The 27,023-nt window shown below is 49.7% G+C and overlaps 3 protein-coding genes and 1 pseudogene across 13 annotated transcripts in view; 2 read left to right on the forward strand and 2 right to left on the reverse strand.

Moving 5' to 3' along the window:
* ZDHHC24 (zinc finger DHHC-type containing 24) overlaps positions 1-14,876 on the forward strand; it is a 28,213-nt gene extending 13,337 nt beyond the window's left edge. Inside the window, exons 4-6 of one of the 2 annotated variants that reach the window (XR_013403257.1) lie at positions 9,756-9,877; positions 12,511-12,720; positions 14,429-14,876. Coding sequence is in view for 1 of the 2 variants with exons in the window: in XM_028832713.2 (XP_028688546.2) it covers positions 4,799-5,017; positions 7,300-7,349 (269 nt within the window). In the remaining variant the exon portion in view is untranslated. Of the gene's footprint in view, positions 1-4,798; positions 5,018-7,299; positions 7,365-9,755; positions 9,878-12,510; positions 12,721-14,428 lie in introns of those variants that run through there. The other variant, XM_028832713.2, reaches the window with a different exon arrangement.
* MRPL11 (mitochondrial ribosomal protein L11) overlaps positions 1-27,023 on the forward strand; it is a 248,991-nt gene that overhangs the window by 141,743 nt on the left and 80,225 nt on the right. The window lies entirely within an intron of this gene.
* LOC144334106 (uncharacterized) lies at positions 624-1,979 on the reverse strand (annotated as a pseudogene). Its single transcript, XR_013403534.1, has one exon. The product of XR_013403534.1 is annotated as an uncharacterized LOC144334106 (transcript).
* Positions 624-26,866, reverse strand: BBS1 (Bardet-Biedl syndrome 1). 9 transcript variants are annotated; one of them, XM_077962124.1, is made up of 18 exons: positions 26,795-26,866; positions 26,415-26,491; positions 26,264-26,298; positions 22,431-22,616; positions 21,911-22,183; positions 21,000-21,046; positions 20,854-20,892; positions 20,645-20,717; positions 14,521-14,652; positions 12,601-12,707; positions 10,456-10,576; positions 10,150-10,308; positions 8,116-8,185; positions 7,499-7,657; positions 4,339-4,472; positions 3,277-3,411; positions 2,498-2,584; positions 624-2,285 (listed from the first exon to the last, which is right to left on the reverse strand). In XM_077962124.1, exons 4-18 carry the CDS (start codon positions 22,479-22,481, stop codon positions 2,199-2,201), a joined length of 1,674 nt encoding a protein of 557 aa, XP_077818250.1. In that variant the 5' UTR covers positions 22,482-22,616; positions 26,264-26,298; positions 26,415-26,491; positions 26,795-26,866; the 3' UTR covers positions 624-2,198. The 9 variants fall into 9 exon arrangements, with proteins under 9 accessions (XP_077818250.1, XP_014969121.3, XP_028689034.2 ...); XM_015113635.3 differs by lacking the exon at positions 22,431-22,616; XM_028833201.2 differs by lacking the exon at positions 22,431-22,616 and having other exon boundaries at positions 4,327-4,472.

The raw sequence follows: 27,023 nt of genomic DNA on the forward strand, positions 1-27,023 counted from the left end.
CTGGCCTCTAATGACTTTTTTTTTTCTTTTCTTTTGAGACAGAGTTTTGCTTTTTTTTTTTTTTGAGACAGAGTTTTGCTCTTGCCCAGGCTAGAGTGGTGCAGTGGCGCAATCTTGGTTCACTGCAACCTCTGCCTTCCTGTTTCAAGCAATTCTCCTGCTTCAGCCTCCCAAGTAGCTGGGATTACAGGCACCTGCCACCATGCCCAGCTAGTTTTTGTATTTTTAGTAGAGATGGGTTTTCACCATGTTGGCCAGGCTGGTCTCAAACTCCTGGCCTTGTGATCTGCCCACCTCAGCCTCCCAAAGTGCTGGGATTATAGGTGTGAGCCACGGCGCCCGGCCTTCTCTGGCCACAACTTTTAAAAGAAGATATTTGAGGATATGTTTCACCAAATGAGGGTGAACTGAGAAATAGGAAGCCACTGGGCCCAGGAATCAGGATCTAGCCCAGGAGAAAGGCAAAGGGAATTTACCTGGAGAACAAACAGTCCTCAGTGAAGCAGGGGATGAAGGGAAGTGTCTAGAAAAAAGAGGAGCTGTCAGACGGTAGGGGAAGAATTAGCAATTGGCCCATCAGAAAACAAAGTAAATGAGAAACTCAGGGCAACTCATTAACTCCATTTAAAAAACAGTACAAGGAAGGTAATTTAATTATAGTCCAACTCTTGGCTCCGCAGTTAATAACTTTCACATAGTAATAGAAATAGTAATCTGAGTATTTTTTAACCTAATAACTAGGGATGGGGGAGGGGTGCTGACAAAAGAGAGCTAAAGCCTCATGTATGACAACAGGGAGTCAACAGGTAATGCCTAAGATTCATCTATCAAGCAAGAGTCACATAAGCACATTTTAAAAATAGCTGAACGAACTAGAAGTGACTGCTGGGTAGGGGAGCTGTACTAGAGAATGGGGAGACTGTTTTCTTGTTACAAACTGTGTAATTCCACATTAGTAAGTGGATACATGTTTTTAAATAATTATGTTTTAGAAAAACACCAATTCTGCTTGTGCTTAATGTCCACAATTTCTCTCTAGTGTGTGCACTGGGCACCCTGCACTGTTTCTTGCTTCACGTTGCTTTATGAACACTTACTGTCCACATGGCGTGGCTCATGTATTTCTTAGTGGTAGGTACATAGTATTACATGACATAAATTTACATCAGGTGCTGGGCATATGTCTCCCATTTCATCCTCAGAAACAGCTATGATGAGAAAGGCCCCGCCTTTCCTGCTAATTCTCATGATGTGGCCACTGCCCTGGGAACTTCCCACCCAGGACTGATTTGGGCCCCAGGACATAGAAGGGCATCTATATGGGCAGTTCTGGACTTCTGCCTCCTGTGGCACCTCCCCGGAGCCCCAGAAACACCTCTCCTGGTGCTCCTGACCCTGGCTCTGCTCTGTCTCGCTCTGCCTTCCTCTCCTGGGGTTTCTTTCTGGGCATGAGCATCCCTGTCAGGAGCAGCTGCTGTGTGATCTTTAGGAGCTCTAGTGAGGCTGGAGCTACCAGCTCCCTGCGGGGCACCCTCTGCCCTCCTGCACCCCCTTCTCCCTGAACAACCTTTTTGTGGCATTATAGGCCTGAGACTGGCTAAGTCTAAGATTTCAGAGAAGTGTCTTGGGGAGATGAGGGCTATTCCCTGGGCTTGCTCAGCTGACAAGCAGAGAGGAGAGCACATGTTTTGCCCGAAAGCTAAGTGGGCTGCAGCCCAGCCTCTGGAACTCCAGGGAGCAACAGGAGGCTCAGTCTCACCCCAGAAGAGCTTCTGATCTCCCTGGCCAGGACTAGCCCAATTTTGGCCTTGGCCTGCAGCGGGAGATGAGTGATGTGCATGAGGGATGTGGCAGTGGAGAAAGGCTGCGCCTGTCCTGCTCAGCTCAATTTGACCGCTTTGGAGCTCTGTTCCGAGCCCGGTATGGTTTCTGGAAAAGGCTGGGGAGGGGATGGCGTAGCAGGACCTCAGCGGGACCATGCCTGGTTGGTCGGAGGAGGAGGAGTTGAGCCTTCCTGGGTACTCACTAACCTGCTACTATAGGCCCAGCAGTGGGGGTGGTGAGGAAGGGGGTGCTTAGGAGAGGGGAAACAAGGTATCACCCCAGCACACTGCTGTGTGAGGAGTGGGCCTGGGGCCATTGAACCTGCCCAGTTCTCCCTGGCTGATTGTACAGGGGCTTTCACAGCAGCCGAGGGCTCAGGCGGCCGCCAACCCCTCGCTCCCGGGCATGTTGACATGGGCGCTCAGCAAGGGTGCACTTTGGCCTTCTCGAAGCACCAGCACCTATGGAGGAGTGGCCATGGCAGCAGGGGGCATGCACCCCTGACCCCTTGCCATTAGGGTCTGCGCTGGCCCTAATAACAGGCCATAGGGCTCCACTGTGCAGATACCCCCACCCCCACCCGGCAGCCCCCCAAGGGCTTTGTTGGCACTCACCCTGACTGTCCTCCCCAGGGTCCCACTTACCTTCCACATGGTACAAGTGTGGCGCCTACCTTGATGATGTCTGAGATGCCCTTGTTACTGAGACTCTCCACAAAGGTCTCCAGGGGGTAGTTGAGCCCGGGCACCAGCAAGGGTACCTAAGTTTGGGGACAAAGAAGTAAGGAAACCAGCCCTCGTGACAGTGTTTGGCACATTCCCAAGTGCATTCAGGCCCAGTCTCTGCTAAGCCTCGGCACCCCTGCAGGGTGGGCAAGACAACTGCTGGCTGGAGGAGGATGCAGGTGTGGTGAGGAAGTGAATGCCCCAGGGCCACATGGTGAGTGATGAAACCTAGACCTCTGGACTCCCGCCCAGTCTGGGGCTGTTTACTGCATATTCCAGTCTTTCGCAGTCTGGTCCTGCCAACTTGGGGTCAGACCTGGGCCCTAGGGGAAAACCAGGCCCTTCACTCTGTGGGCGATGCTCGTAGTCTCCTCTTCCTGTTGCAGGAGTAGCTGGGCAGCAGGGTGGGCTCTGGGGTCCCCCAGCCCCTAAAAGGCTTCTGGGAGGTGTAGGTGGGGCTCAGGCTCTGGCAGTTTTCCTAGCACCTTTGGTATGGCTCCTGGAGACCCCTCACAGGCTGCAAGAAAAGCAGCAGAGGTAGAGCTTGGGGCTCCCTCCAGAGGCCCCTGCTGGGGCCTTGGCCTGGTCTGTGGTGGGAGAATAGGTTTGCTGGCCAGCTGGCAGCCACCCACATGCTCTGACCCTGACCTGGTGGGGCTCTGTGGGCATCTCATCAGGCCCCTGCTGGCCTTTTCCACTCCATATGTAAGTGAGGAGCATCCAGTACCTTGAAGAAGGCCCGGGGCAGGGAATAGAGCGCCTCGTTGTACAAGCAGCAGACCAGCAGCCCCAGGACGGGACGGGCTGTCGAGGTGTTCTGCAGGTGAAGTGTGAGCTTAAAGGTGGGGCCAAGGCCCTGAACCTATAGAGGGGGTGGGTGGAGAAAGCCCTTAGGACCTGGCAGCCTTGGGCACGGAGTACAGTGCTCTGCCTTCCTTCCACCAATGCCCTCATGTCCCCTCCTCCTACTCAATCTGCCTCCCAGCAGACACAGAAGACCAGAAGGGGCAGAGGGATCAGAAGAGGCCAGAGAGGGTGAGAGCCTGAGGGAGGCCAGGCAGCAAGTCAGAGGCAGAGCTGGCCTGGGACTGCAGGCCTCGACTCTCACCCTGAGCCCCTCACCCCACCCCCTGCCTGTTCCACCTCCCACTTTCATCCTAGGGTAGCCTTGATTAGTTCATTTTTCTCCCGCTTCCCCGGAGTTGCCTCGTAGCCTCTTCCTCCTCTCCAACTATCCACTCTTTAGGAAAAGAGAACTCAGAACCTGGTTGGGTCAGATGCCACACCTCAGGGACACACTTAGAGCTGGTCAGAGCCCTGCTGATCCTAAGCTCATTTGCGTCTGAGCCTTGCGGGCTCCTCATTGTGCCCGTGCTGGTCTCGGTGCTTGCAGTTGAGGCCAGGATGGCCCCTTCCCTGTACCCAGCAGTCCTAACACGTTGGGCTGCCCACAGTTACCAAAGTGACAGCCTTCTTCCCTGTTCCATAGGTGTAAGGGTCCCATCAGGTTCTTGGGAAGAAATATCCCAATGTGACTACTCTGGGGGCCTGAGCTGGACCCTCGGCATGACCAGCCGAGGAGAGAGGTGGCACAGGAGGGTGGGAAGGTGAGGCTGCTCTCACCAAGGAGGACACGAGACTCGTCCCCAGGTCTGCTGAAAGGTGATGGGGAGCACGGGCTGAGTTGGCTTGGAATTGGCTCTGGGGCTTAGCTGTGTGGCAGAGGGGTTCCTGCGCACCCTGGCCTCTGCCCCTCTGGCCCTGACTCTGTCCTCACCCAGATGCTCACCACGGCGTGCAGCTTGAGTGGCTCTCGGGCTGTCGCGGACATGGGGCTCAGGCTGGACTCGAGGGCCTGCAGGTAGGCACGGGCAGCCCGCAGGCGCAGCAGGTATAGGTCTGTCTGGAAGGCCCGGTGCATGGCTGTGGAGAAGGGTCCCAGAGGCTAACGGTGGATGTAGGGGTGGCAGGGAGGAGGCAGCAACAGGGCACTCCTGCTCAGGCTGGTGTGGGGAGGGTGCAAGAAGAGGGTGCTGCGGGAGGGGTCTGCAGGAGCTGGGGAGGTGGGAAAGAGCCCAGCCTTCTGGCAAAACTGGATGCTGTGGCCTTGCCCTGCCTCTTCTCACTCTCTTACCACCTCCCTGCCCGCACTGTCTAGCTCCTTCGCTGGCTCCTCTGTCTGGCCCTAGAGGCTGTTGTTCTGAGTCTGGTCCATGGTCCTCTTCTCATCCTCCATCTTCTTCCCCCAGACAATCTGTGTCCTGCCACAGCTCTGACCACCACAAAGAGGAACAGCCACGAGCTCCTGAGGGCAGGCCCCACATTCCTCCTGAGTCCTCAGTGTCCATGCTCGATATTGTGCATGTGTCTCCAGCAGCTTAGTGAGCACCCGCGCCTGCCTCCTGCTCATCTCCACGGGGAAGTCCCATCAACACCTCAGGCCCAATGCTGTGGAAACCAGCCTCATGGTCCTGCCTCCGTCACTGCCTCCCTGTCCATCAAGTCACCTAGGTCCACCCCTCACATCTCACCGTTTGCAGGATCACATGACTCTTCCCTAAGCTGCCTCCAGGGCCCACCCCGCGCCCACCCCACTGTCCCTCCTCTTCCAGACTGGGCACCCCGGTCCCCCAGGCTGGCCTCGCTCTTCCGTGGGTGTGAGGTGGCTTCTGCCATTCCAAGTTTCACATTTTATGCCCTTTTTCTCCAGTACTTTTACAATTTATTTTTAATCTATCCAGAACTAATTTTTGTGGCCGATATGAAGAAAAGGTCTGATTTTCTTGCTTTTTTTTTGAGATGGAATTTCACTCTTGTTGCTCAGGCAGGAGTGCAATGACACGATCTCAGCTCACTGCAACCTCTGCCTCCCGGGTTCAAGCAATTCTCCTGCCTCAGCGTCCCAAGTAGCTGGAATTACAAGCATGCGCCACCAAGCCTGGCTAATTTTTTGTATTTAGTAGAGATGGGGTTTCACCACGTTGGTCAGCTGGTCTCGAACTCCTGACCTCTGGTGATCCGCCCACCTTGGCCTCCCAAAGTGCTGGGATTACAGGCATGAGCCACTGTGCCTGGCCAAAAAGGTCTAATTTTCTTTTCTAGAAGCAAGTTGTCCTGATTGTGTGTTTTTGGACAGTCTCACATTTCCCTGCCAATTCAAAATGACACCTTTCACACACTCTGACTTTCCACATGTTCAGGGTCAGTTTCTGGACTTCCTAATCCTGCCCCGATCTCCATTCTATTTCTACATCCACACCACAGCTTCTGATTCCCAAAGCTTGAGTTCATTTTGCTACCTGATAGGGTAAGTCCCCTCATTCTTATTTTCCCCGATCTTCTTAGGTTTACTCTTTGAATCAACTGGCCAGGTTCTTAAACCCCACTGGGATTTTAACTGCAACTTAAAGCTTTACAGCATTAGGTCTTCCCATCCTGCAACTTGGTAAATCTCTCCACTTAAGCATTCTTGAAGGTGGTCTTTTCTGTTCTTGAAGATAGTTTTACAATTTTATTAGACTTTGTACATTTTCTTTTTCTTTGAGATGGAGTCTCGCTCTTGTCACCCAGGCTGGAGTGCAGTGGTGTGATCTTGGTTTACTGCAACCTTTGCCTCCTGGGTTCAAGTGATTCTCCTGCCTCAGGACATTACAGGCGCATGCCACCATGCCCAGCTAATTTTGTATTTTTAGTAGCAAGGGGGTTTCACCATGTTGGCCAGGCTGGTCACGAACTCTTGACCTCAGGTGATCCGCCTGCCTCGGCCTCCCAAAGAGCTGGGATTACAGGCGTGAGCCACTGAACTGAACCTGCTTTCTTAAATCCAGGTCAACGCCCTGTGCCTCTGCCTACATTACCCTGCTCTGCCCTGTCTGGGGGTCTGGCAATCATCTTTTAGGGTGAAGCCCAAAGTCACCTCGCTCTGAAGCCTTTCCCAAGCTTCCCAGGCAGAAGTCCTTACTCCCTCTGTGTGCTCCAAAAGCTCTTTGCAGAAACCCCTTCTACACCTCATCACGAAGTTGGCCCCTTCATGAGTTCCTAAGGTAGGGACTATTCTTGTTTTTTTTGTTGTTGTTTTTTTGAGACAGTCTCGCTCTGTTGCCTAGGCTGGAGTGCAGTGGCACGATCTTGGCTCACTGCAACCTCCGCCCCCTGGGTTCAAGCGATTCTTTTGCCTCAGCCTCCCAAGTAGCTGGGACTATAGGTGCACACCAACATGCCTGGCTAATTTTTGTATTTTTAGTAGAGATGGGGTTTCACCATATTGGCCAGGCTGGTCTTGAACTCCTGACCTCATGATCTGCCTGTCTCGGCCTCCCAAAGTGGTGGGATTATAGGCGTGAGCCACCACACCCGGCCCAAGGTGGGGACTATTCTAATTCAAGGCATCTGGCACAAGGCCTGGCATAATCATAGGTACTAAATGAGTGAATGAATGAACGAACGATGAATGAATGAACAAATAAACAAGTGGGCAGGAAAAACTGGACAAGAAGACACTGGTCAAATTCTACTTTTCTCTCTCTCTCTTTTTTTTTGGCGGGGGAAAGAAGTATCATTATGTTACCCAAGTAGGTCTTGAACTCCTGGACTCATGCTGTCCCCCCACCTCTGACTCTCTGTAAATGCTGGGATTACAGGCATGAGCCACCATACCCAGCCAAAATTCTACTTTCCTCATGAGAATTCCTGCATTTGGAAGTGACTGTTCCCTTCCCTGAATTCTAAGCGTTCTTGCTGTCACCCACAGCACCTTCCGGCCTGAGGAACAGTGATTTGCAGGCAAGATGTACCTCCTAGGCTGTCCCTGGATTTCCAGAGGCGAGTGACCTGCCTAGTTGGCTGAGATCTCCTCCCACTACACAGGGTGGCTAGGCAGCACTCCCCCAGCTTTGCTGTGTAGGAGTAATGGAGGAAGAAGAAGGGAAAGGACCCAGTCTGAGTCTCACCAGTGCCAGCCTCCCGCTCTCGCAGTGTCTGATCCACGTAAAGCCGGGTCTTTCGGGGCACGTTGAGTTTCATGGCCTGGGCTGGTGGGGGACCCACCTCACTTCCTCCCTCTACAAACACTGCTGTACGCTTCAGGATCTTGATGATCAGGCCACCACCTAGGGAAGTGGACAGTGGAAATGGATTTGTCCTCCCTACTTCTACCCACATTCCCATTCTTTCTTCCCCAATCTGCCTCCTATAGAGTTGCTTCCGTACACATCTGTCTTCCAGATGAGACTATTTCTGGAAGTAATGAACTGCATCTTAATAGTCTCCCATCATTAATTCATTAATCCATTTAGCAGTTATTTGTGGAGTACTGTGATGTGCCTGGCATTGTGGCAGGCACAATGCCTGGGCATGCTGGGTGAACTAGAGAGATTGAATCCAGCCCAGGACCCGGCCCCTAGGCTGTCCCGGTGGAGGCCTAGCTCCAGAAGGACACATCTGTAGGCCTTGCTTTCCACACCCAGGTCCACCCATGCTTCATACCCACCTTCTCCTCTTTCCCCAGAAGCAGCCCTGTCCCTTCACTCCCGATTCCAGAGCCCTTGCCAGGTCTGACTCCACTCACCTCGAGTGGTCATGATGAGGGTGTTGTCCTCCCGCCCGTAGCGGCCAAAGCAAAGACTGGTCACTGCATCCTATGTGGAGACGTCAGAGTTTAGCTGGGGAAATATCTTGGAGAGGCAAGCAAGACAGGGGATGGGTAGGGGAGGCCCCAGATGTAATAGGTGAGAAGTGATAGAGATAGGCCTGGGGCATCACTGCCTCTGAAATAGTTCCTATATTTCTCATCTCCACTCCAATCTCACTATCTCAGTTCTAGACCACATATCACCGGCCCTCACTTTTGTGGTCAACCTCCAAATAGGTCTCCCAGACTTGTCTTTCGGGTCTTTCTCCCCAGTCTGTCCTTCACAATGCTGCCTTTGCTACCTTTCAAAAACACAAATATGTCTGGTCTCTACTAGAAAACCTCCAATGGCTTTTGTCCTCTTTGTTAGGACACTGAAGGCCTTCAACATTTGACTCCAACCCGCCTTTTCTGTCAGTTCTCTCTTCTTTACCCTTCTTTCAACCAGCATACCACCAGCCCTCCCAGCACCTATGGCCCAAGCCAGTTGTTTGCAACTTTTATATTGTGACATGGGACAATTTACACACACAGGTGCACACATGCACACACACAGTTTCACTTGTGACATACTTTTTTTTTTTGAGACAGAGTCTCACTTCATCGCCCAGGCTGGAGTGCAGTGGCACGATCTCCAGCTCACTGCAACCTCCGCCTCCTGGGTTCAAGTGATTCTGCCTCAGCTTTCCCAGTAGCTGTGATTATAGGCGTGCACTGCCATGCTTGGCTAATTTTTGTATTTGCATTTGTAATTATTTATTTGTTTTTGTTGTTTTGTTTTTTTGTTTTGAGATAGAGTCTTGCTCTGTGGCCCAGGCTGGAGTGCAGTGGTGCGATCTCAGTTCACTCCAACCTTCGCCTTCCATTGTTCAAGTAATTCTCCTGCCTCAGCCTCCCAAGTAGCTGGGATTACAGGTGTGTGCCATCACACCTGGCTAATTTGTTTATTTTTAGTAGAGATGGGGTTTCACCACGTTGGCCAGGCTGTTCTAGAACTGTGATCACCTGCCTCGACCTTCCAAAGTGCTGGGATTACAGGCGTGGGATAGTGTGCCCGGCCCTCACTTGTGACATACTTTGAATTTACTATTCTATTTTTTAAAATGTTGCTGGTTGTGATCCACTAAACTGATTTAATGATTCACAACTTAGAGTCTGAAAACCTCTGGTCCAAACTCATCAAATGACCTGGATTCCTTAATCAAGAGCCTTCATACTTCTCAGGCTTTATTCATGCTATTCTCTGTGCAGAATGTTCTTCCTCCATTTGTCCACCTGACAAACTGTTTTGAGGCCCAGCTGAACTGTCACTTGTTCTGTGAAGTGTCCCATGGAGTCCATTCCCATTTATCTCACCCCCCACCCTTGTCACTCAGCCCCCTCTGCGCTTTTTAGCACTTTGCTCTGCTTCAGTTGGCCCTGCTTTTAAATTTGCTGTGTCTCTGGCTGGCTGTTACCTTAGACTGTAAGCCTTCTGAAAACAAGGACTTAGTCATCATTTTACACCCTCCCACGCCTACCAATATGGTGACTTGTACATATGAGGTGCTCAACACTTTTTTTTTTTTTTTTTTAAGATGGAGTCTCGCTCTGTTGTCCAGGCTGGAGTGCCATGATGTGATCTCGGCTCACTGCAACCTCTGCCTCCCAGGTTCAAGCGATTCTCCTGCCTCAGCCTCCTGAGTAGCTGGGATTACAGGTACGTGCCACCATGCCCAGCTAATTTTTGTATTTTCAGTAGCAAGGGGGTTATGCCATGTTGGCCAGGCTGGTTTTGAACTCCTGACCTCAGGTGATCTGCCCACCTTGGCCTCCCAAAGTGCTGGGATTACAGGTGTGAGCCACTGCGCCTGGCCTCAACAAATGTTTTTGAAATGCATCAATGTGTGGTCGGGAGAGGCAGCTAAGAAGCCCCAGAGGTGAGACCAGGGCAAGGAGGAGTGAGTGGCAGATGCCACAGATGGGGCTCACCGGCGTGTGGATGACGTTGAGAAGGGCCTTGTCACGATAAATGCGGACCTCTCCGTTGGCCAGCCCAGTCATGACGGCCTGCAGGCCCCGGGAATGCTGCTCCAGGAGGTTCATGGTCAGGATGGCTGCAGGCATCTGCACTGTCCACAGCTTCTTCCCCTGGCAGGGAACAGCCAGTGTCTGTGGAGGGCTCAGGGCTTACAGTGGAAAGAAGAGTTTCTGGGGTGGGGAAGCCAGAGGGCTTCCTTGCCAAGGGGGCGTTGGGGACATAGGCGTGGAGGGGCTGCTGTTTGCTGGGGGCCGCACCTTGTGGGTGAAGCCGTGCAGGCTGTCTTGGGTACTGCCCACCACTAGGACCTTGTGTACCCGGATAAGTCCCACAGGCTGGGCGCTCAGCTCGATGCAGTACTTGGGGTGCTTGGAGTCTCTGTGGAATAAACGACACACTGTCCGGCCCCAGAGAAATCGTCTGCACTTCCATGGCTGACCCTCCTCTCTCTAAACCCCATGGACTCACCTGGGAGGAACACTGGCCCCAAAGCGTATGACCCTGGGATTATTTCCACCTCTGCCACCTTAGTAAATGTGTGGCCTTGGAAAAGCTCAAGTGTGTCTTCCTCCCACCTTCACTATGGTGGCTTATCTTCTCCCACCTTCACTATAGTGGCTTGTATGATCATCTGGCATTTAACAGAGTTTTCAGTGAGTTTACCTTTGGCTGGACTAGCCAGGACAAGTGGACTTAGGCACTTTATTATGAGAAAAGGCTGAAGAGCTTTGCCCTGTGTCAATGTAGTTTTTAGTTTACTGGCCTCTCAATTGTAGTTTCCCTTTCCAGAAAGTACAGTTAGTTCCTCCCTATTCGAGAAGCACACGCCAATGTCTTTCCCGCTTTGAGTTGGCCTACAACACTCTTCCCAAATTTCTCAACAACTGGTTCCATCTTAACCTTCAAGCCACCTCCACAGAGAGGTGTTCCTGATCACCCTTATCCAGATTTTTCCCCACTGAGCTTGTATTTTTTCTCCATAGCACTCATCCAATTTGTAGGAATATCTTGGTTTCTTCACTTTAATATATCTGTCTTCCCCACAAGGACAGGGACCATATTTATCTTGTTCATCAATATATCCCTAATACCACACACTGCATAATGCATAGTAGGTGCTCAATAAATATTTATTGAATTTTAAAAATGCATTTTAGACTGGGCGTGGTGGCTTATGCCTGTAATCCCAGCACTTTGGGAGGCCAAGGCGGGTGGATCACGAGGTCAGGCATTCAAGACCAGCCTGGCCAATGTGGTGAAACCCCATCCCTACTAAAAATTCAAAAATTAGCCAGGTGTGGTGGCGCACACTTGTAGTCCCAGCTACTCAGGAGGCTGAGACAGGAGAATCGCTTGAACCTGGGAGGCGGAGGTTGCAGTGAGCCAAGATCGTGCCACTGCACTCCAGCCTCGGTGACAAAGTGAGACTCTGTCTCCAAAAAAAGAAAAAAAAAAAAAGCATGTTATATGGAATATTAAACTAATGCATAAACAAGTGTCATGTCATGTACCCTGGAAAGTAACAAATATGGGAAATTTTTTTTTTATTTCTTCCCATCTGTTTTCTTTTCTTTTTTTTTTGACACGGAGTCTCACTTTGTCACCCAGGCTGGAATGCAGTGGTGTGATCTCAGCTCACCGCAAGCTCCACCTCCCAGGTTCATGCCATTCTCCTGACTCAGCCTCCTGAGTAGCTGGGACTACAGGCGCCTGCCACCGCGCCCGGCTAATTTTTTGTATTTTTAGTAGAGACAGGGTTTCACTGTGTTAGCCAGGATGGTCTCGATCTCCTGACCTCGTGATCCGCCGCCTCGGCCTCCCAAAGAGCTGGGATTACAGGCGTGAGTCAACACGCCTGGTCCTTTTTTTTTTTTTGAGACGGAGTCTCGCTCTATTAACCAGGCTGGAGTGCAGTGGTGCGATCTTGGCTCACTGTAACCTCCACCTCCCGGGTTCAAGCAATTCTCCTAACTCGGCCTCCCAAATAGCTGGAGCTAGAGGCGTGCACCACCACGCCCAGCTAATTTTGTATTTTTAGTAGAGATGGGGTTTCACCATGTTGGCCAGGCTGGTCTTGAACTCCTGACCTCAGGTGATCCACTTGCCTCGGCCTCCCAAAGTGCTGGGATTACGGGTGTGAGCCACCACGCCCAGCCTATCCTCTCATCTCTGATCACTCCCGTACTATAGCCACCCAGCCTAGTCTCTCACTGTGCCAGCCCCTATCTCACAAGCCTTCAGGTATCCTCCTTGTGCTTGTGGGTTCAGCCTCCTTTATGAAGTTCTCAGTTCTTTGCATTTCCAAATTCCAGCCTTAAAACCCACTCTCATCTTGCAAGCCTCTGAAGCCACCAGCTTTCTGAGATGTTCCTACCGGCCCCGGAGACCATGGATGTGGCTACCTTCTCAGAATATAGATGTTTCCATTGCGGCAGGCTGCGGCAAGCCGGAACTCAACATCAAACTGGCCGGAAACCTCTAGGAAGACAGGGACACTGGGAAGGCTCATCTGCAAAGAAGAGGTGCAAACACTCCAATTTCTCTGGATCCCCCATCCCTCCCTGCCCTGTCAGTAACTCCTCTGAGTGAGTGCCTGGTCTAAAGTCCCAATCTCCTCACTCATACCCAGTTTAAACTCATACAATTTTTCAGGAGGGAAACATGGGGCAACATTTAGCAAGAGCCTTTTACTCTGTGTCTTTTATTTATTTATTTATTTTGAGACAGAGTCTTGCTCTGTCGCCCAGGCTGGAGTGCAGTGGCACAGTCTCGGCTCACTGCAAGCTCCGCCTCCTGGGTTCACACCATTCTCCTGCCTCAGCCTCCCGAGTAGCTGGGACTACAGGTGCCCGCCACCATGCCTGGCTAATTTTTTGTATTTTTTAGTAGAGACGGGGTTTCACCACGTCAGCCAGGATAGTCTCGATCTCCTGACCTCATGATCCGCCTGCCTCGGCCTCCCAAAGTGCTGGGATTACAGGCGTTAGCCACTGCGCCCGGCCTTGTCTGTGCCTTTTGACTAAACAATGCCACTTCTAGGACTGCATCCTAATGCTGTACTTAACCATGCAGCTGGGTATGGTGGCCCACGCCTGTAATCCCAACACTTTGGATCGCTTGAGCTCAGGAGTTCGAGACCAGCCTGTCCAACATGGCAAAACTTTGTCTCTACCAAAAGTACAAAACTTAGCTGGGCATGGTAGTCCCACAGATGAGAGGCTGAGGTGAGAGGACTGCTTGAGCCCAGGTGGCATAGGTGGCAGTAAGCTGAGATTGTACCACTGCACTTCAGCCTGGGCAAGAGAGCAAGACTGTCTCAAAAACAAACAAAGAAGCATGCAAGGATATTTGGGTAAAAAAGTCTAGAGCATTGGTATTAATAGCAAAAAATGAAAAACAATTTAAATGTACAATAGGTGACAGCATAAATGAATTATGGTACCTCTATATGATGGATATTGTGTGGTCTTTAAAAAGGCTGATGTGGGGTTGGGCATGGTGGCTTACGCCTGTAATCCCAGCACTTTGGGAGGCTGAGATGCAGAGATCACCTGAGGTCAGGAATTTGAGACCAGCCTGGCCAACATGGTGAAACTTCATCTCTACTAAAAATACAAAAATGAGCCAGGCGTGGTGGTGCATGCCTGCAGTCCCAGCTACTCAGGTGGCTGAGGCATGAAAATTGCTTGAACTCGGGAGGTGGAAGCTGCAGTGAGCTGAGATAGAGCCACTGTACTCCAGCCTGGGTGACACAGGTGACTCAAAAACAAAAAAAAAAAAAGAACAAAAAAAAAACAAAAGGCTGATGTGGTTTTATAGATACAGAAAGACACCAATGATATACTGCTACATGAAAAGAACATGCTACATGAACCTCCTGCTTTTATTTATTTATTTACTTATTGTTTTTAGAGACAGGGTCTTACTCTGTCACCCAGGCTGGAGTGCAGTGCCACAATCATAGCTCACTGCAGCCTCAAACTTTTGGGCTTAAGCCATCCTCCTGCTTTGGCCTCCCAAAGCACTAGGGTTAGAGGCATGGACCACCACACCCAGCTAATCCTGTTTTCATAAAGTTAAGTATTTACATCAAGTTATATATCTATGTCTAAATATGAAAATGTCTAGAAAGACCTATGCCTCAACTTTAATTGTATATATCCATGGGCGGCAGGATTTTTTGATATATATCTTTCTTTATGCTTATCTAGTTTCTAATTTTTCTACAAGGAACATATATATCACCCAGAACTAACTGTGAAGCATGGGGAGAGAATGTAGCCCGAGCCTCCAGTGTGCCCAGGGTCAGACCTGACACTGACCTTGGCTAAAATGGTGAAAGCCTCGGGATCAAGCACCAGGAGCTCCTTGTTCTCGGTGCCCAGCACCAGGCAAGACACAGCATCCTCGTCAGCCAGGTTCTTCTTCAAGGTGGTCATGGTGGTGATAACTGTCTACAGAAGGACTCCAGGGGTCACCCAGGGAACCTCCACACACCACCCCCAAGATACTCCCAGAATGCCACAGGAGGAAAGAAAGAGAGCAAAGGAGGATGAAGAGGATATATCAGAGATGTGACAGAAAATTTAAGTACAAAGGTGTTTGCTGCAACAAATCTAACTTTCTAACAAAAGAAGATTGTCTTAAGTCAATTATGAGCTATCCATATGATCAAAAACTATGTAGTCTTTTTTTTTTTTTTTTTGAGACAGGGTCTCACTCTGTCGCCCAAGCAGGAGTGCAGTGGTACAATCTCGGCTCACTGCAACCTCTGCCTCACAGGTTCAAGCGATTCTCCTGCCTCAGCCTCCCAACTAGCTGAGATTATAGGCATACGCCACCATGCCCAGCTAATTTTTGTATTTTTAGTAGAAACAGGGTTTCACCATGTTGCCCAGGTTGGTCTTGAACTCCTGACCTTGTGATCCACCTGCCTCAGCCCCCAAAGTGCTGGGATTACATGCATGAGCCACCATGCCCGGCTGAAGTCATTTTTTTTAAAGTCATATTTTAAAAGAATATTTGGGCCAGGCTCAGTGGATCATGCCTGTAATCCCAGCACTTTTGGGGACCAAGGCAGATGGATTGCATGAGCCCAGGAGTCTGAGGTCAGCTTGGGCAGCAAAATGAGACCCCCAACTCTACAAAAAATAAAAATAAAAAATTAGCCGGGTGTGATGGCATGCACCTGTAGTCCCAGGTACTCAGGAGGCTGAGGCAGGAGGATCCCTTGAGCCCAGGAGTTCGATGCTCCAGTGAGCTATAATCCTGCCACTGTATTCCAGCCTGACTGACAGAGTAAGACCCCGTCTTAAAAAAAAAAGAAAGAAAGAAAAGAAAAGGGCTGGGCGTGGTGGCTCACACCTGTAAGCCCAGCACTTTGGGAGGCTTAAGCGGGCAGATCACCTGAGGTCAGAAGTTCAAGACCAGCCTGGCCAACATGGTGGAACCCCATCTCAGCTGGGCGTGGTGGCTCACCCTTATAATCCAAGCACTTTGGGGGCAGACCACCTGAGGTCAGGAGCTCGAGACCAGCCTGGCAAACATAGTGAAACCCTATCTCTACTAAAAGTATGAAAATTAGCCAGGCATGGTGGCATGCACCTGTAATCCCAGTGACCCAGGAGGCTGAGGTAGGAGGATAGCTGGAACCTGGGAGGCAGAGGCTGCAGTGAGCCGAGGTGGTGTCACTGCACTCCAGTCTGGGCGACAGAGCAAGACTCCATCTCAAAAAAAAAAAAAAAAAAAGAAAAGAAACCCCATCTCTACAAAAATACAAAATTTGGCCCGGCATGATGGCGGGTACCTATAATCCCAGCTACTCGGGAGGCTGAGGCAGAATTGCTTGGACCCGGGAAGTGGAGGTTCCAGTGAGCTGAGATCGTGCCATTGTACTCAAGCCTCAGCGACAGAAGGAGACTCTACCTCAAAAAAAAAAAAAAAGAAAAGAAAAGAAGATAAAAGGCTGGGCGCAGTGGCTCACGCCTATAATCCCAGCATTTTGGGACGCCGAGGTGGGCGGATCACATAAGGTTGGGAGTTTGAGACCAGCCTGAACAACAGGGAGAAACCCTGTCTCTACTAAAAATACAAAATTAGCCAGGCGTGGTGGCGCATGCCTGTATTTGCAGCTACTCGGGAGGCTGAAGCAGGAAAATCGCTTGAACCCAGGAAGCAGAGGTTGCGATGAGCTGAGATCGCGCCATTGCACTCCAGCCTGGGCAACAGGAGCGAAACTCCATCTCAAAAAAATGAAAAGAAAAAAAAATTACATTAGTATAATCCTAGTTTTAAAAATATGTGAATATAGGCCAAATAAGGTGGCTCGTGCCTGTAATCCCAGCACTTTGGGAGGCCCAGGTGGGAGGATCACTTGAGATCAGGAGTTTGAGACCAGCCTGGGCAACATGGTGAGATCCCATCTCTTAAAAAAGAAAAGAATAAGCTGGGTGCAGTGGCTCACGCCTGTAATCCCAGCATTTTGGGAGGCCAAGGCAGGCAGATCACGAGGTCAAGAGATCGAGACCATCCTGGCCAACATGGTAAAACCCCATCTCTACTAAAAATACAAAAATTAGCTGGGTGTGGTGGCGTGAGCCTGTAGTCTCAGCTACTTGGGAGGCTGAGGCAGGAGAATCACTTGAACCCAGGAGGTGGAGATTGTAGTGAGCTGAGATCACACCACTGCACTCTAGCCTGGCAACAGAGCGACACTCTGTCTCAAAAAAAAAAAAAAAAAAAAAGAATAAAAATTTCAAAATAAAAAATATATGACTACAAAAACATGTGGAAGGCTAAACCCTTAAACAAACACTAGTTATTGTTGGACAGTGATATCACAAGTGATGTTTAATTTCCTCATGATGCCTTTCTATCATTTCTACAGTGGGCGCATGTTTCTTTTGTAATTATAATTGGAGGGAAAACAAAAAAGAAAAGATCACCTTTGTAAGGAATTTCTCCTACAGAAATTAGCAGAAGCAAAATGTTTTTCTTTTTTTTTTTTTGAGATAGAGTCTTGCCCTGTCACCCAGGCTCGAGTGCAGTGGCACGATCTTGGCTCACTGCAAACTCCACCTCCCGGGGTCACGCCATTCTCCTGCCTTAGCCTCCCGAGTAGCTGGGACTACAGGCACCCGCCACCACGCCTGGCTAATTTTTTGTATTTTTAATAGAGACAGGGTTTCATCGTGTTAGCCAGGCTGGTCTCGATCTCCTGACCTCGTGATCCACCCGCCTCGGCCTCCCAAAGTGCTGGGATTACAAGCAAGAGTCACCACGCCCGGCTGCAAAATGTTTTTCTTTAGATAAAGGTGCTCATTGTGTGATTATCATCAAGATTGAAAAAGACAGCTGGGCACAGCATCTCATGCCTGTAATATCAGCACTTTGGGAGGCTGAGGTGGGAGGACTACTTGAGCTCAGAAGTTTAAGACTAGCCTGGGCAACATAGTGAGATCCCATCTCTACAAAAAATGAAAATAAAAAAAATTAGCTGGGTGTGGTGGCATGCACTTGTGGTCCCAGCTACTCAGGAGGTTGAAGGGGGAGGATCACTTGAACCCAGGAGTTTGAGGCTGCAGTGAGCCACGATCACACCACTGCACTGCAGCCTCAGTGAAAGAAGAAGACCCAGCTCCTTACCCTACCCCAAAAAAGATGAAAAAAGAGGAATGATTTTCAGTGCCTAATGGAAGGAGAAAGCTTACAAACATGTGGACAGATACTAGTGGTAACTATTCCCATTCCAAATGTTAATGATAACTCAAAGATGCGAGTGGTTGGCCGGGTGCAGTGGCTCACGCCTGTCATCCCAGCACTTTGGGAGGCCAAGGTGGGCAGATCACCTGAGGTCAGGAGTGGAGACTAGCCTGGCTAACATGGTGAAACCCTATTTCTACTAAAAATACAAAGAATTAGCTGGACGTGGTAGTGCACACCTGTAATCCCAGCTACTCAGGAGGCTGAGGCAGGAGAATCGCTTGAACCCAGGAGGCGGAGGTTGCAGTGAGCTGAGATCGTGCCATTACACTCCAGCTTGGGCAACAAGCAAAACTCTGTCTCAAAAAAAAAAAAAAGATGTGAGTGGTAACCATGACAGATACTTGAGAAGACTGCCCCCTCCAAACTGCATCTTTTAAGCAGTAATTAATTCACTTCCCCATTTTAAAAGGACTCAAAGATATTGACAACTGTGGATGTCAAAGCTGCTGATCAGCAGGAGAGAGCAGTGTTTCTCACAGAATTGGTCTAACACAAGCCAAAGTCTGAGGCATGTGTTTGTCAGTGTGTTCAGTGAGCGTGGCCTCTATGGGGTGGATGGTTCCCATGGGGCTTTCTAAACTGCAAGACAGCTCTGGGAGTCTGTTCCTGGACTGAGGGTTGGTGCCCCTAGGTCAAGAACCACTAGATCGGCTGGGCGTGGTGGCTCATGCCTGTAATCCCTGCACTTTGGGAGGCCAAGGCAGGTGATCACGAGGTCAGGAGTTCGAGATCAGCCTGGCCAAGATGGTGAAACCCCATCTCTAACTAAAAAATACAAAATTTAGCCGGGCGCAGTGGAGGGCACCTGTAATCCCAGCTATTCGGGAGGCTGAGGCATGAGAATCACTTGAACCCGGGAGGCAGAGGTTGCAGTGAGCTGAGATCACACTGCATTCTAGCCTGGTTACAGAGCAAGACTTCATCTCAAAAAAAAAAAAAAAAAAAGAACCACTAGGTCTCACCAATGCATAGGTTCATCAATAAAGGCATTAAAATTATAACTACAAAAAGTAGGAAGTGAATAAAAGGGAAACATTTGTCTAATGACCTGGATGTGAATGGTTATATAAACAAAGTATGAAGGAAATACTGAATAGTCAGTGACATAATCAAGAGACCATTAACAATGAAGTTCCTAAAGACGAATGCTCAAAATATGTTACATACTCAAGAGAAGCAGGATATAAAAGCATACTTACGAAGAAAATATATCAAAATGGTAAGAATAGGTATCTTTTGGATCTCTCAGTAGTGAAATTACAGTCATATTTATATTTCTCCTTTATACTTCCCTCTTTTTCTGGGTGGTGGGGGCAGGACTGGGTGACAGAGCGAGACTGTCTCAAAACAAAAAAAAAGTTCTCGTCACTCTGTTGCCCAGGCTAAAGTGCACTGGCACAATCATAGCTCACTGCAGCCTTCAACTCCTGGGCTCCAGCAATCCTCCTGCCTTAGCCTACTGAGCAGTTGGGACTACAGGCACATGCCACCACACCCAGCTAACTTAAAAAAGAAGTCTCGCTTTTTTCTTGCCCAGGCTGGTCACAAACTCCTGGCCTCCAATTATCCCCTCCTTGGCCTCCCAAAGTGCTGGGATTACAGGCATGAGTCAATGCACTTGGCCTATATACCCCTCTTTGTTTTTCCAAAATTTCTGTAATAAAAATCTATTACCTTTACTCTCAAGAAAACAAAAGTTATGTGCAATGTATGTAACATGATCTTTTTTTATTTCTATGTATCTGTGTATGTACGTATGTATGTATGTATGTTTGTATCTATCTTTTTCTCAGAATCTGTGTCCTGCTGACTATATATCTATATATTAAAAGCTGTCGCCGGGCACGGTGGCTCACGCCTGTAATCCCAGCACTTTGGGAGGCCGAGGCGGGCGGATCACAAGGTCAGGAGATCGAGACCACGGTGAAACCCCGTCTCTACTAAAAATACAAAAAATTAGCCGGGTGCGGTTGTGGGCGCCTGTAGTCCCAGCTACTCGGGAGGCTGAGGCAGGAGAATGGCGTGAACCCGGGAGGCGGAGCTTGCAGTGAGCCGAGATCGCGCCACTGCACTCCAGCCTGGGCGACAGAGCGAGACTCCGTCTCAAAAAAAAAAAAAAAAAAAAAAAAAGCTGTCAGCCGGGTGTGGTGGTTCACGCCTGTAATTCCAGCACTTTGGGAGGCCAAGGCGGGCGGATCACCTGAGGTCAGGAGTTGGAGACCAGCCTGGCCAACATGGCGAAACCCCATCTCTACTAAAAATACAAAAATTAGTCGGGCGTGGTGGCACATGCCTGTAATCCCAGCTACTCGGGAGGCTGAGGCAGGAGAATCGAGAATCGCTTGAACCTGGGAGACAGAGGTTGCAGTAAGCTGAGGTTATGCCACTGCACTCCAGCCTGGGTGAGAACAAGACTGTCTCAAACAACAACAACAACAACAACAACAAAAATACAAAACAACCTGTAACAACAACAACAAAAATACAAAACAACCTGTCACTACTAACTGGAATGCGGAAGGCACTGCAGCTTTATGATTACACACACATGGCATGGCTGGAAGGAATACAGCAAAGAGATACTGGTTGGGTTTGCTTATAGAATTTACCACTGATGTTAAGCGGTCTTTTAAAAAAATGTAAATTTTTTTAGAGGGAAATAAAAAGAGAAGGGGATATTACCTGCCGCTTGATGGAGTTGGACTTGTGTTGGTTTACAAATGCCTCCATTTCACTCAGCTCCAGCTGCAGAAACCTAGACACACAGAGAACACACAGAGACACACAGCAGGCCCCAGCCTCACTGCCCTCCTCTATCATTCTGGCACAATCTGGTGGCTGCTTCCTCCACCTGGAGCCTCCCAAACCCTGGCCCTCCACAGGGCCCTTACCTGAGTGACTGGACAGACAACGGCTCCTCTGCCGTCTCCCTGCAAGGAAAGGGGCCAGCATGGCAGCCAAGTGGAGGAATGGGGCCCTGGGGCTCAGATGGGATGAAGGAGTGAGGAGGGGGATGAAGGGGAAGGCAGCCTCTCACCGGATGCTCTCCAGCATCTCCTTCAGGGTTAAGGGGTCAATCCGGTCCTGTGAAAATGTGGAAGAAGGGTGAGCCTGTGAGCTCAAGCCAGGCAGGAAACCCAATGCCCATGCCCTCAGAGAGCTCCACACTTCTGGGGGTACCTCTTGGTCTCTGTCTCCCTGCCAGCCTGCCTCTGCACTGAGCCCCAAGCTCACGCCCGTTACCTGAATCCAGTCTCAGGGCCATGTTCATCATCCCATTTATCGGCGCTTCCCCAAATTCCCCTCCTCTCTTGGTGTTTCCAGTCCTCCTTCTGATAGGCCCCTGCCTTCTTTGGTTTCATCTACCTCAAAGTTGGGCAGGGATGTGGCTAGTGCAGAGGAATTTTCTGGGTTCCACTCTCTAAGGGGACTGGCTCAGTGCCTCTCTGGGAGCCACTGCTGAGTAGCCAAGTGCAGCAACTTGTCCAAAAGTGCCACCACTAGGCTGGGCATGGTGGTTCATGCCTGTAATCCCAGCACTTTGTGGGGCCGAGGCAGACAGATCACATGAGGCCAGGAGTTTGAGAGTAGCCTGGCCAACATGGCAAAATCTTGTCTCTTACTAAAACATACAAAAAATTAGTCAGGCGTGGTTGCTGGTGCCTGTAATCCCAGCTACTCAGGAGGATGAGGCAGAAGAATTGCTTGAACCCAGGAGCCGGAGGCTGCAGTGAACCAAGATCACGCCATTGCACTCTACTCCGGGCAACAAGAGTGAAACTCCGTCTCAAAAAAAAAAAAAAAAAAAGAAGTGCCACCACTGCTGCTGTCAGAGATGGACTATAACTGACCTCCTGCCACCAGCCCACCTTCTTCCCAGGAGCCCAGCCCTCCTCTCCCAGTGGCTGCCATCTTTGCCTTCTGGTTCCCAACTCCCATGTTATTTACTTCTTTGGCCTGGTTCCAAAGGTCTTGTTCCAGAGGATTTGGAGGCAATTGGGGCAGGCTGAACTTGAAGTAAGGTCTGAGATTCTTATACACATAGACACAAGGGCCTGAAGCAAGTGCCAGAGCTGGAGTCCGGGGCTCATGTTGCTCCATGAGGAAGGTGGCAGCAGCAGCTGGCAGAGCAGGTAGTGGGCTTTCGGTCATCACCAGTGGTCCTTTGAGCACCTTCAGGCGGGGCTGCTGCCCACCAGGGCCAAGGTCCCCTACCACCAGCTGCAGGGAGAGGATGGCTCATTCTAGGCTCAGGGTCTGAAGACCTCCCCACTGACCCTCTTCTTGCCTTATTGCTGGTGCGCATTCATTCATTCCTGCACCAATAAAGGCTTTGCCTTCAGGCTTTCAAGCTGCTTGACCTTGGGAAAGTTGACTAACCTTTCTGAATCTCAGGTTTCCCACTTGCAAAATGAGAATACTTTCATGGTATGTGGTGAAAATCAAGTGAGATAATGAGTTACAGAACCTGGTAAGTGCTACTGAGGAATAAGTGGCAGTTGATGTTTTTCTTATTCATTCAGCAAACATTTCTTCCATGCCAGGCACTTCTAGAGAGACACTGGGACAGTGGTAGAGCTCAGTGTGGGAGGGATGGGGACACCCATATCTGGGCTGCTGAAGCCTGGTTTCCAAATGCAGGGCAGGATGTGCTCTGTGGACACACAGAGGGGAACCAAGCTTTTTGGTCTCTCAGTTTTCCACCCTCCAATCCATCTTCTAAGCTGCTGGAGCTGCCACACAAGCCCATTCCCCTGAATGAGGCCTGGTAGGCCCCTCTGATCTAGTTCCCAACTTGTTTCCTATCACACTTCCCATTGCTGTGCTCTGGCCGGAAAGTGGGTACCCAAGAAAGGCTGGCTACTGATCATGCAGTATGTGCCAGGGACCACATCAGAAACTGCATGCATCCTTTCATTTAACCCTCTTGACAATCTTATTATTATTATTATTATTATTTTTGAGATGGAGTCTCGCTCTGTCTCCCAGGCTGGAGTGCAGTGGCACGATCTCCGCTCACTGCAAGCTCCGTCGCCACCCGGGTTCACGCCATTCTCCTGCCTCAGCCTCCCGAGAAGCTGGGACTACAGGCGCCTGCCACCACGCCCGGCTAATTTTTTTTTTTTTTTTTTAAAGACGGAGTCTCACTCTGTACCCCAGGCTGGAGTGCAGTGGCGCGATCTCGGCTCACTGCAAGCTCCGCCTCCCGGGTTCACGCTGTTCTCCTGCCTCAGCCTCCCGAGTAGCTGGGACTACAGGCGCCTGCCACCGCACCCGGCTAATTTTTTGTATTTTTAGTAGAGACGGGGTTTCACCGTAGTCTCGATCTCCTTACCTTGTGATCCACCCACCTCGGCCTCCCAAAGTGCTGGGATTACAGGCGTGAGCCACCACGCCCGGCCCCGGCTAATTTTTTTGTATTTTCAGTAGAGATGGGGTTTCACCATGTTCGCCATGATGGTCTTGATCTCCTGACCTTGTGATCCGCCCGCCTTGGCCTCCCAAAGTGCTGGGATTACAGGCGTGAGCCACTGCACCCGGCCGACAATCTTATTATTTTTAAGAGACTGGGTCTTGCTCTGTCACCTAGGCTGGAGTGCAGTGGTGCAATCATGGGTCACTGCAGCCTCGAACTCCTGGGCTTAAGCGATCTTCCCACCTTAGCCTCCCAAGCAGCTAGGACTACAGATGTGCGCCACTACACCGGGCTTTCAACAACCTTGTGAAGCAGGTACCATTATTAGCCTCATTTCTCAAATGAGGAAGCTGTGTCTTAGAGATGTTAAGTAAAGTCACACAGCTATAAAGTGGTAGAGCTAGGTCTGTCTGAACCCAAAGCCATAGTCTTAACTACTTTTTTATGTGGTAGTTATTTTATATGGGCCTCAACTTTCTAACTTCACATTTATTCTTTCCAAGTATGCTATGAACTTCTAAGCCTCTGTGCCTCTGCTTTTGCTGTTTCTTCTACCTGAAATGCCTTCCCCATCCTCTCATCCTTGACTTCTTGATAGACTTCATTCATCCTTAAATGCCCAGTTTACACATTACTGCTTCCTGGTGCCTCCAGATAGAATCCATTGTTCTCACTGGCGCCCCCATAATACTTTCCAGGGACCACATCAGAATGTTCAATTTTAGCATCTACTCACTTCCTCACAAATATTTATCAAGTACCAACTTTGTGCCAGGCACTGGGCTAGATGCTGGGGCTCAATGGTGAATAAACTAGCCATTAAACATTCTATTATGTGAAGGTATTTAACATTTCTTTCTTTCGTTTTTTTAAGATGGAGTCTCGCTCTGTCACCCAGGTTGGAGTGCAATGGTGTGATTTCAGCTCACTGAAACCTCCGCCTTCCAGTTTCAAGTCATTCTCCTGCCTCAGCCTCTCAAGTAGCTGGGATTACAGGCGCCTGCCACCACGCCTGGCTGATTTTTGTATTTTAGTACAGATGGGGTTTCACCATGTTGGCCAGGCTGGTCTCGAACTCCACCTCATGATCTACCTGCCTTGGCCTCGTAAAGTCCTGGGATTACAGGCATGAGCCACTGTGCCTGGCTAACATTTCTTATTAGCTACTGTGTCTGTGGTTTCTCTTCCCTCATTACTGTAAGCCCAGAGCCAAATACTAACTAGGTGTTCAATCAATATCATGGAATAATTGTTGACAGTGTCTGTATATCCTCCTGACTACATGCTGATGTATTTCTAAGTGTAGAGTCCCAACAATGCCTGACACACAGTAGGGACTCACTATACACTTGCTGAATTACTGAATGCATTATGGATAGGAATTTGGGGACAAAAACCACTGAGTCCTATTGCACTCTCTATGTGGGGTAGGATTCCAGGACAATCTTCTAGCTACCCACATGATTTATCTATCGTGGTGTCGTTGCCCATGGTGAGTGAGCTATGGTGAAAAAGCACAAGACTTGAAATCAAACAGACCCAGTTACAAATTAAGTAAACTTAACCTCTTTGAAACTATTTTCCCATTCACAAAATGGGAATAAATAAAATCTATGTTTATGTGCCTCCACGGAAGGTCTAGTCCAGAAATGGATACTGAATCCATGCTAACTTCCTTTCTTTTATCCAAATATATTTCTCTACCTTTAAAAAATTTACATCTTTTAAACTTTACATTTTTATTTAAAATTAAATATATATTTATTTAAAAATATATTTTTAATTTAAAATTAAATGGAATCTCACTCTGTCATCCAGGCTGGAGTATAGTGGCATGATCTCGGCTCACTCAACTTCCACCTCCCGGGTTCAACCGATTCTCCTGCCTCAGCCTCCCAAGTAGCTAGGATTACCGTTGCCCACCACCATGCCCGGCTAATTTTTGTATTTTTAGTAGAGATGGTGTTTCACCATGTTGGACAGGCTGGTCTTGAACTCCTGATTTCAAGTGATCCACCCGCCTCAGCTTCCCAAAGTGCTGGGATTACAGGCGTGAGCCACCATGCTGGCCTTAAAATTAAATTTAAAATTTAACATTTTTTTGGCCGGGCGCGGTGGCTCAAGCCTGTAATCCCAGCACTTTGGGAGGCCGAGACGGGCGGATCATGAGGTCAGGAGATCGAGACCATCCTGGCTAACACGGTGAAACCCCGTCTCTACTAAAAATACAAGAAAATTAGCCGGGCGAGGTGGCGGGCGCCTGTAGTCCCAGCTACTCGGGAGGCTGAGGCAGGAGAATGGCGTGAACCCGGGGGAGCGGAGCTTGCAGTGAGCCGAGATCACGCCACTGCACTCCAGCCTGGGGCACAGAGCAAGACTCCGCGTCAAAAAAAAAAAAAAAAAAATTTAACATTTTTACTATGGAAAATTTTCATCCACATACAAAAGTGAAGAGATATAGTGAACCCCCATATATCCCATTATCCAGCTTCAACAATTGACAGCTCATGGCCAATCTTAAAATCTTTTGATAAACAAAACGTTAACTTCCCTCCCTTTTACTTTCCCTCCAGATTCTAATGCCGCCCCCCACCAACCAAGGGATTTGCCCTTCCAACAAGGAAGTCATGTTAACTAAAAGTAAAAGGCTTTGTCTTAGTAGAATCCCTAGAAATATTTGATCTGCTTTACTTTCTGCAGTCTGTATTATGAAATTAATACGTTCTCCTCACTTTCCACATAAAAACAAAATTTAACGCTAAATGTGCTTTTTCACAGTATATGTGAATTCCAGAGTATGCTGGGCCTCTTTTCAGCCGTCGGGAAATCTCATTTCTGGGTACATCCCCCTACCCTCAACTCTCCTGCGAGGGTGATATGCTTACCTTGTATTCCCCATCCCCATGCAAATCTGCCAGCGCTGGAAAACAAAAGGGCCAAAACCAGGGTCTCAGATATCCCAGAGGCTTCACTACAGGACCATTGTCTGACTCCCCATCCCACTAGAACCCAGGGTTCCTGGTTCCAGAGACTCACCTAGGCAGGCAGAAAAGGTGTGGATGTTGGCCATTGGGTCGTAGTGCGCATCCAACCATTTCGAATTGGCCTCATTGCTGGGAGTGGGGGAAAGAGTTGGGGAGTGAGTCCCATGGAAGGGGAAGAAAACTTTGAGTAAGCTGGTACAGGTCACTCTGAACGTAAGGTACAGAACGTCTGGGTACAAGTCCAGGCTCCGCCACTGGCTCACCGAGCGACCTCCAGACACACATATGCACATCTTAGGCCTCGGTTTCCCTATTTGACCTCTATAAGAGTCCTTCCAGACTGCCCGAGAACAGCAAGAGCCCAGAACCCGGGGACCAAGGGACCCTCTTTACACGGGTGGGAAAAGAAGCCTTGAGGGGCCCCGCCTTCACCTCTCAGCTCCGCAGCCGTTGTAATCCGATGAGGACGCAGCGGCCATTTTCGCAGGCGTCGTCCTGGCAACCGGCCCCTCCCCCGCCGCCGCGTAACGCCCAATAATGCCCGAGCGCTGGGAAGCGCGAGTACAAAGGTTCCGGGCGCCAAGCTTTCTCCTCTAGGCTGAGGAGGACGCGCTGGCCACCCTCCTGGGTTGAGGAATCTCTCCCAGCTTATTTATCTTTC

Source organism: Macaca mulatta, chromosome 14, assembly GCF_049350105.2.
Source record: "Macaca mulatta isolate MMU2019108-1 chromosome 14, T2T-MMU8v2.0, whole genome shotgun sequence".
NCBI classification, from domain to species: Eukaryota; Metazoa; Chordata; class Mammalia; order Primates; family Cercopithecidae; genus Macaca; species Macaca mulatta.

Bases quoted from the DNA above. Each gene is read 5' to 3' on its own strand.
- BBS1 (XM_028833201.2), bottom strand. From the start codon at position 26,841: ATGGCCGCTGCGTCCTCATCGGATTACAACGGCTGCGGAGCTGAGAG. The intron at 8,186-10,149 runs GTGAGCCCCATC...GTCTCCACATAG, and splicing joins TCAACGTCATCCACACGCCG to GATGCAGTGACCAGTCTTTG. The intron at 2,286-2,497 runs GTAGGCGCCACA...ACTCCTCCATAG, and splicing joins GCATCTCAGACATCATCAAG to GTGCTGGTGCTTCGAGAAGG.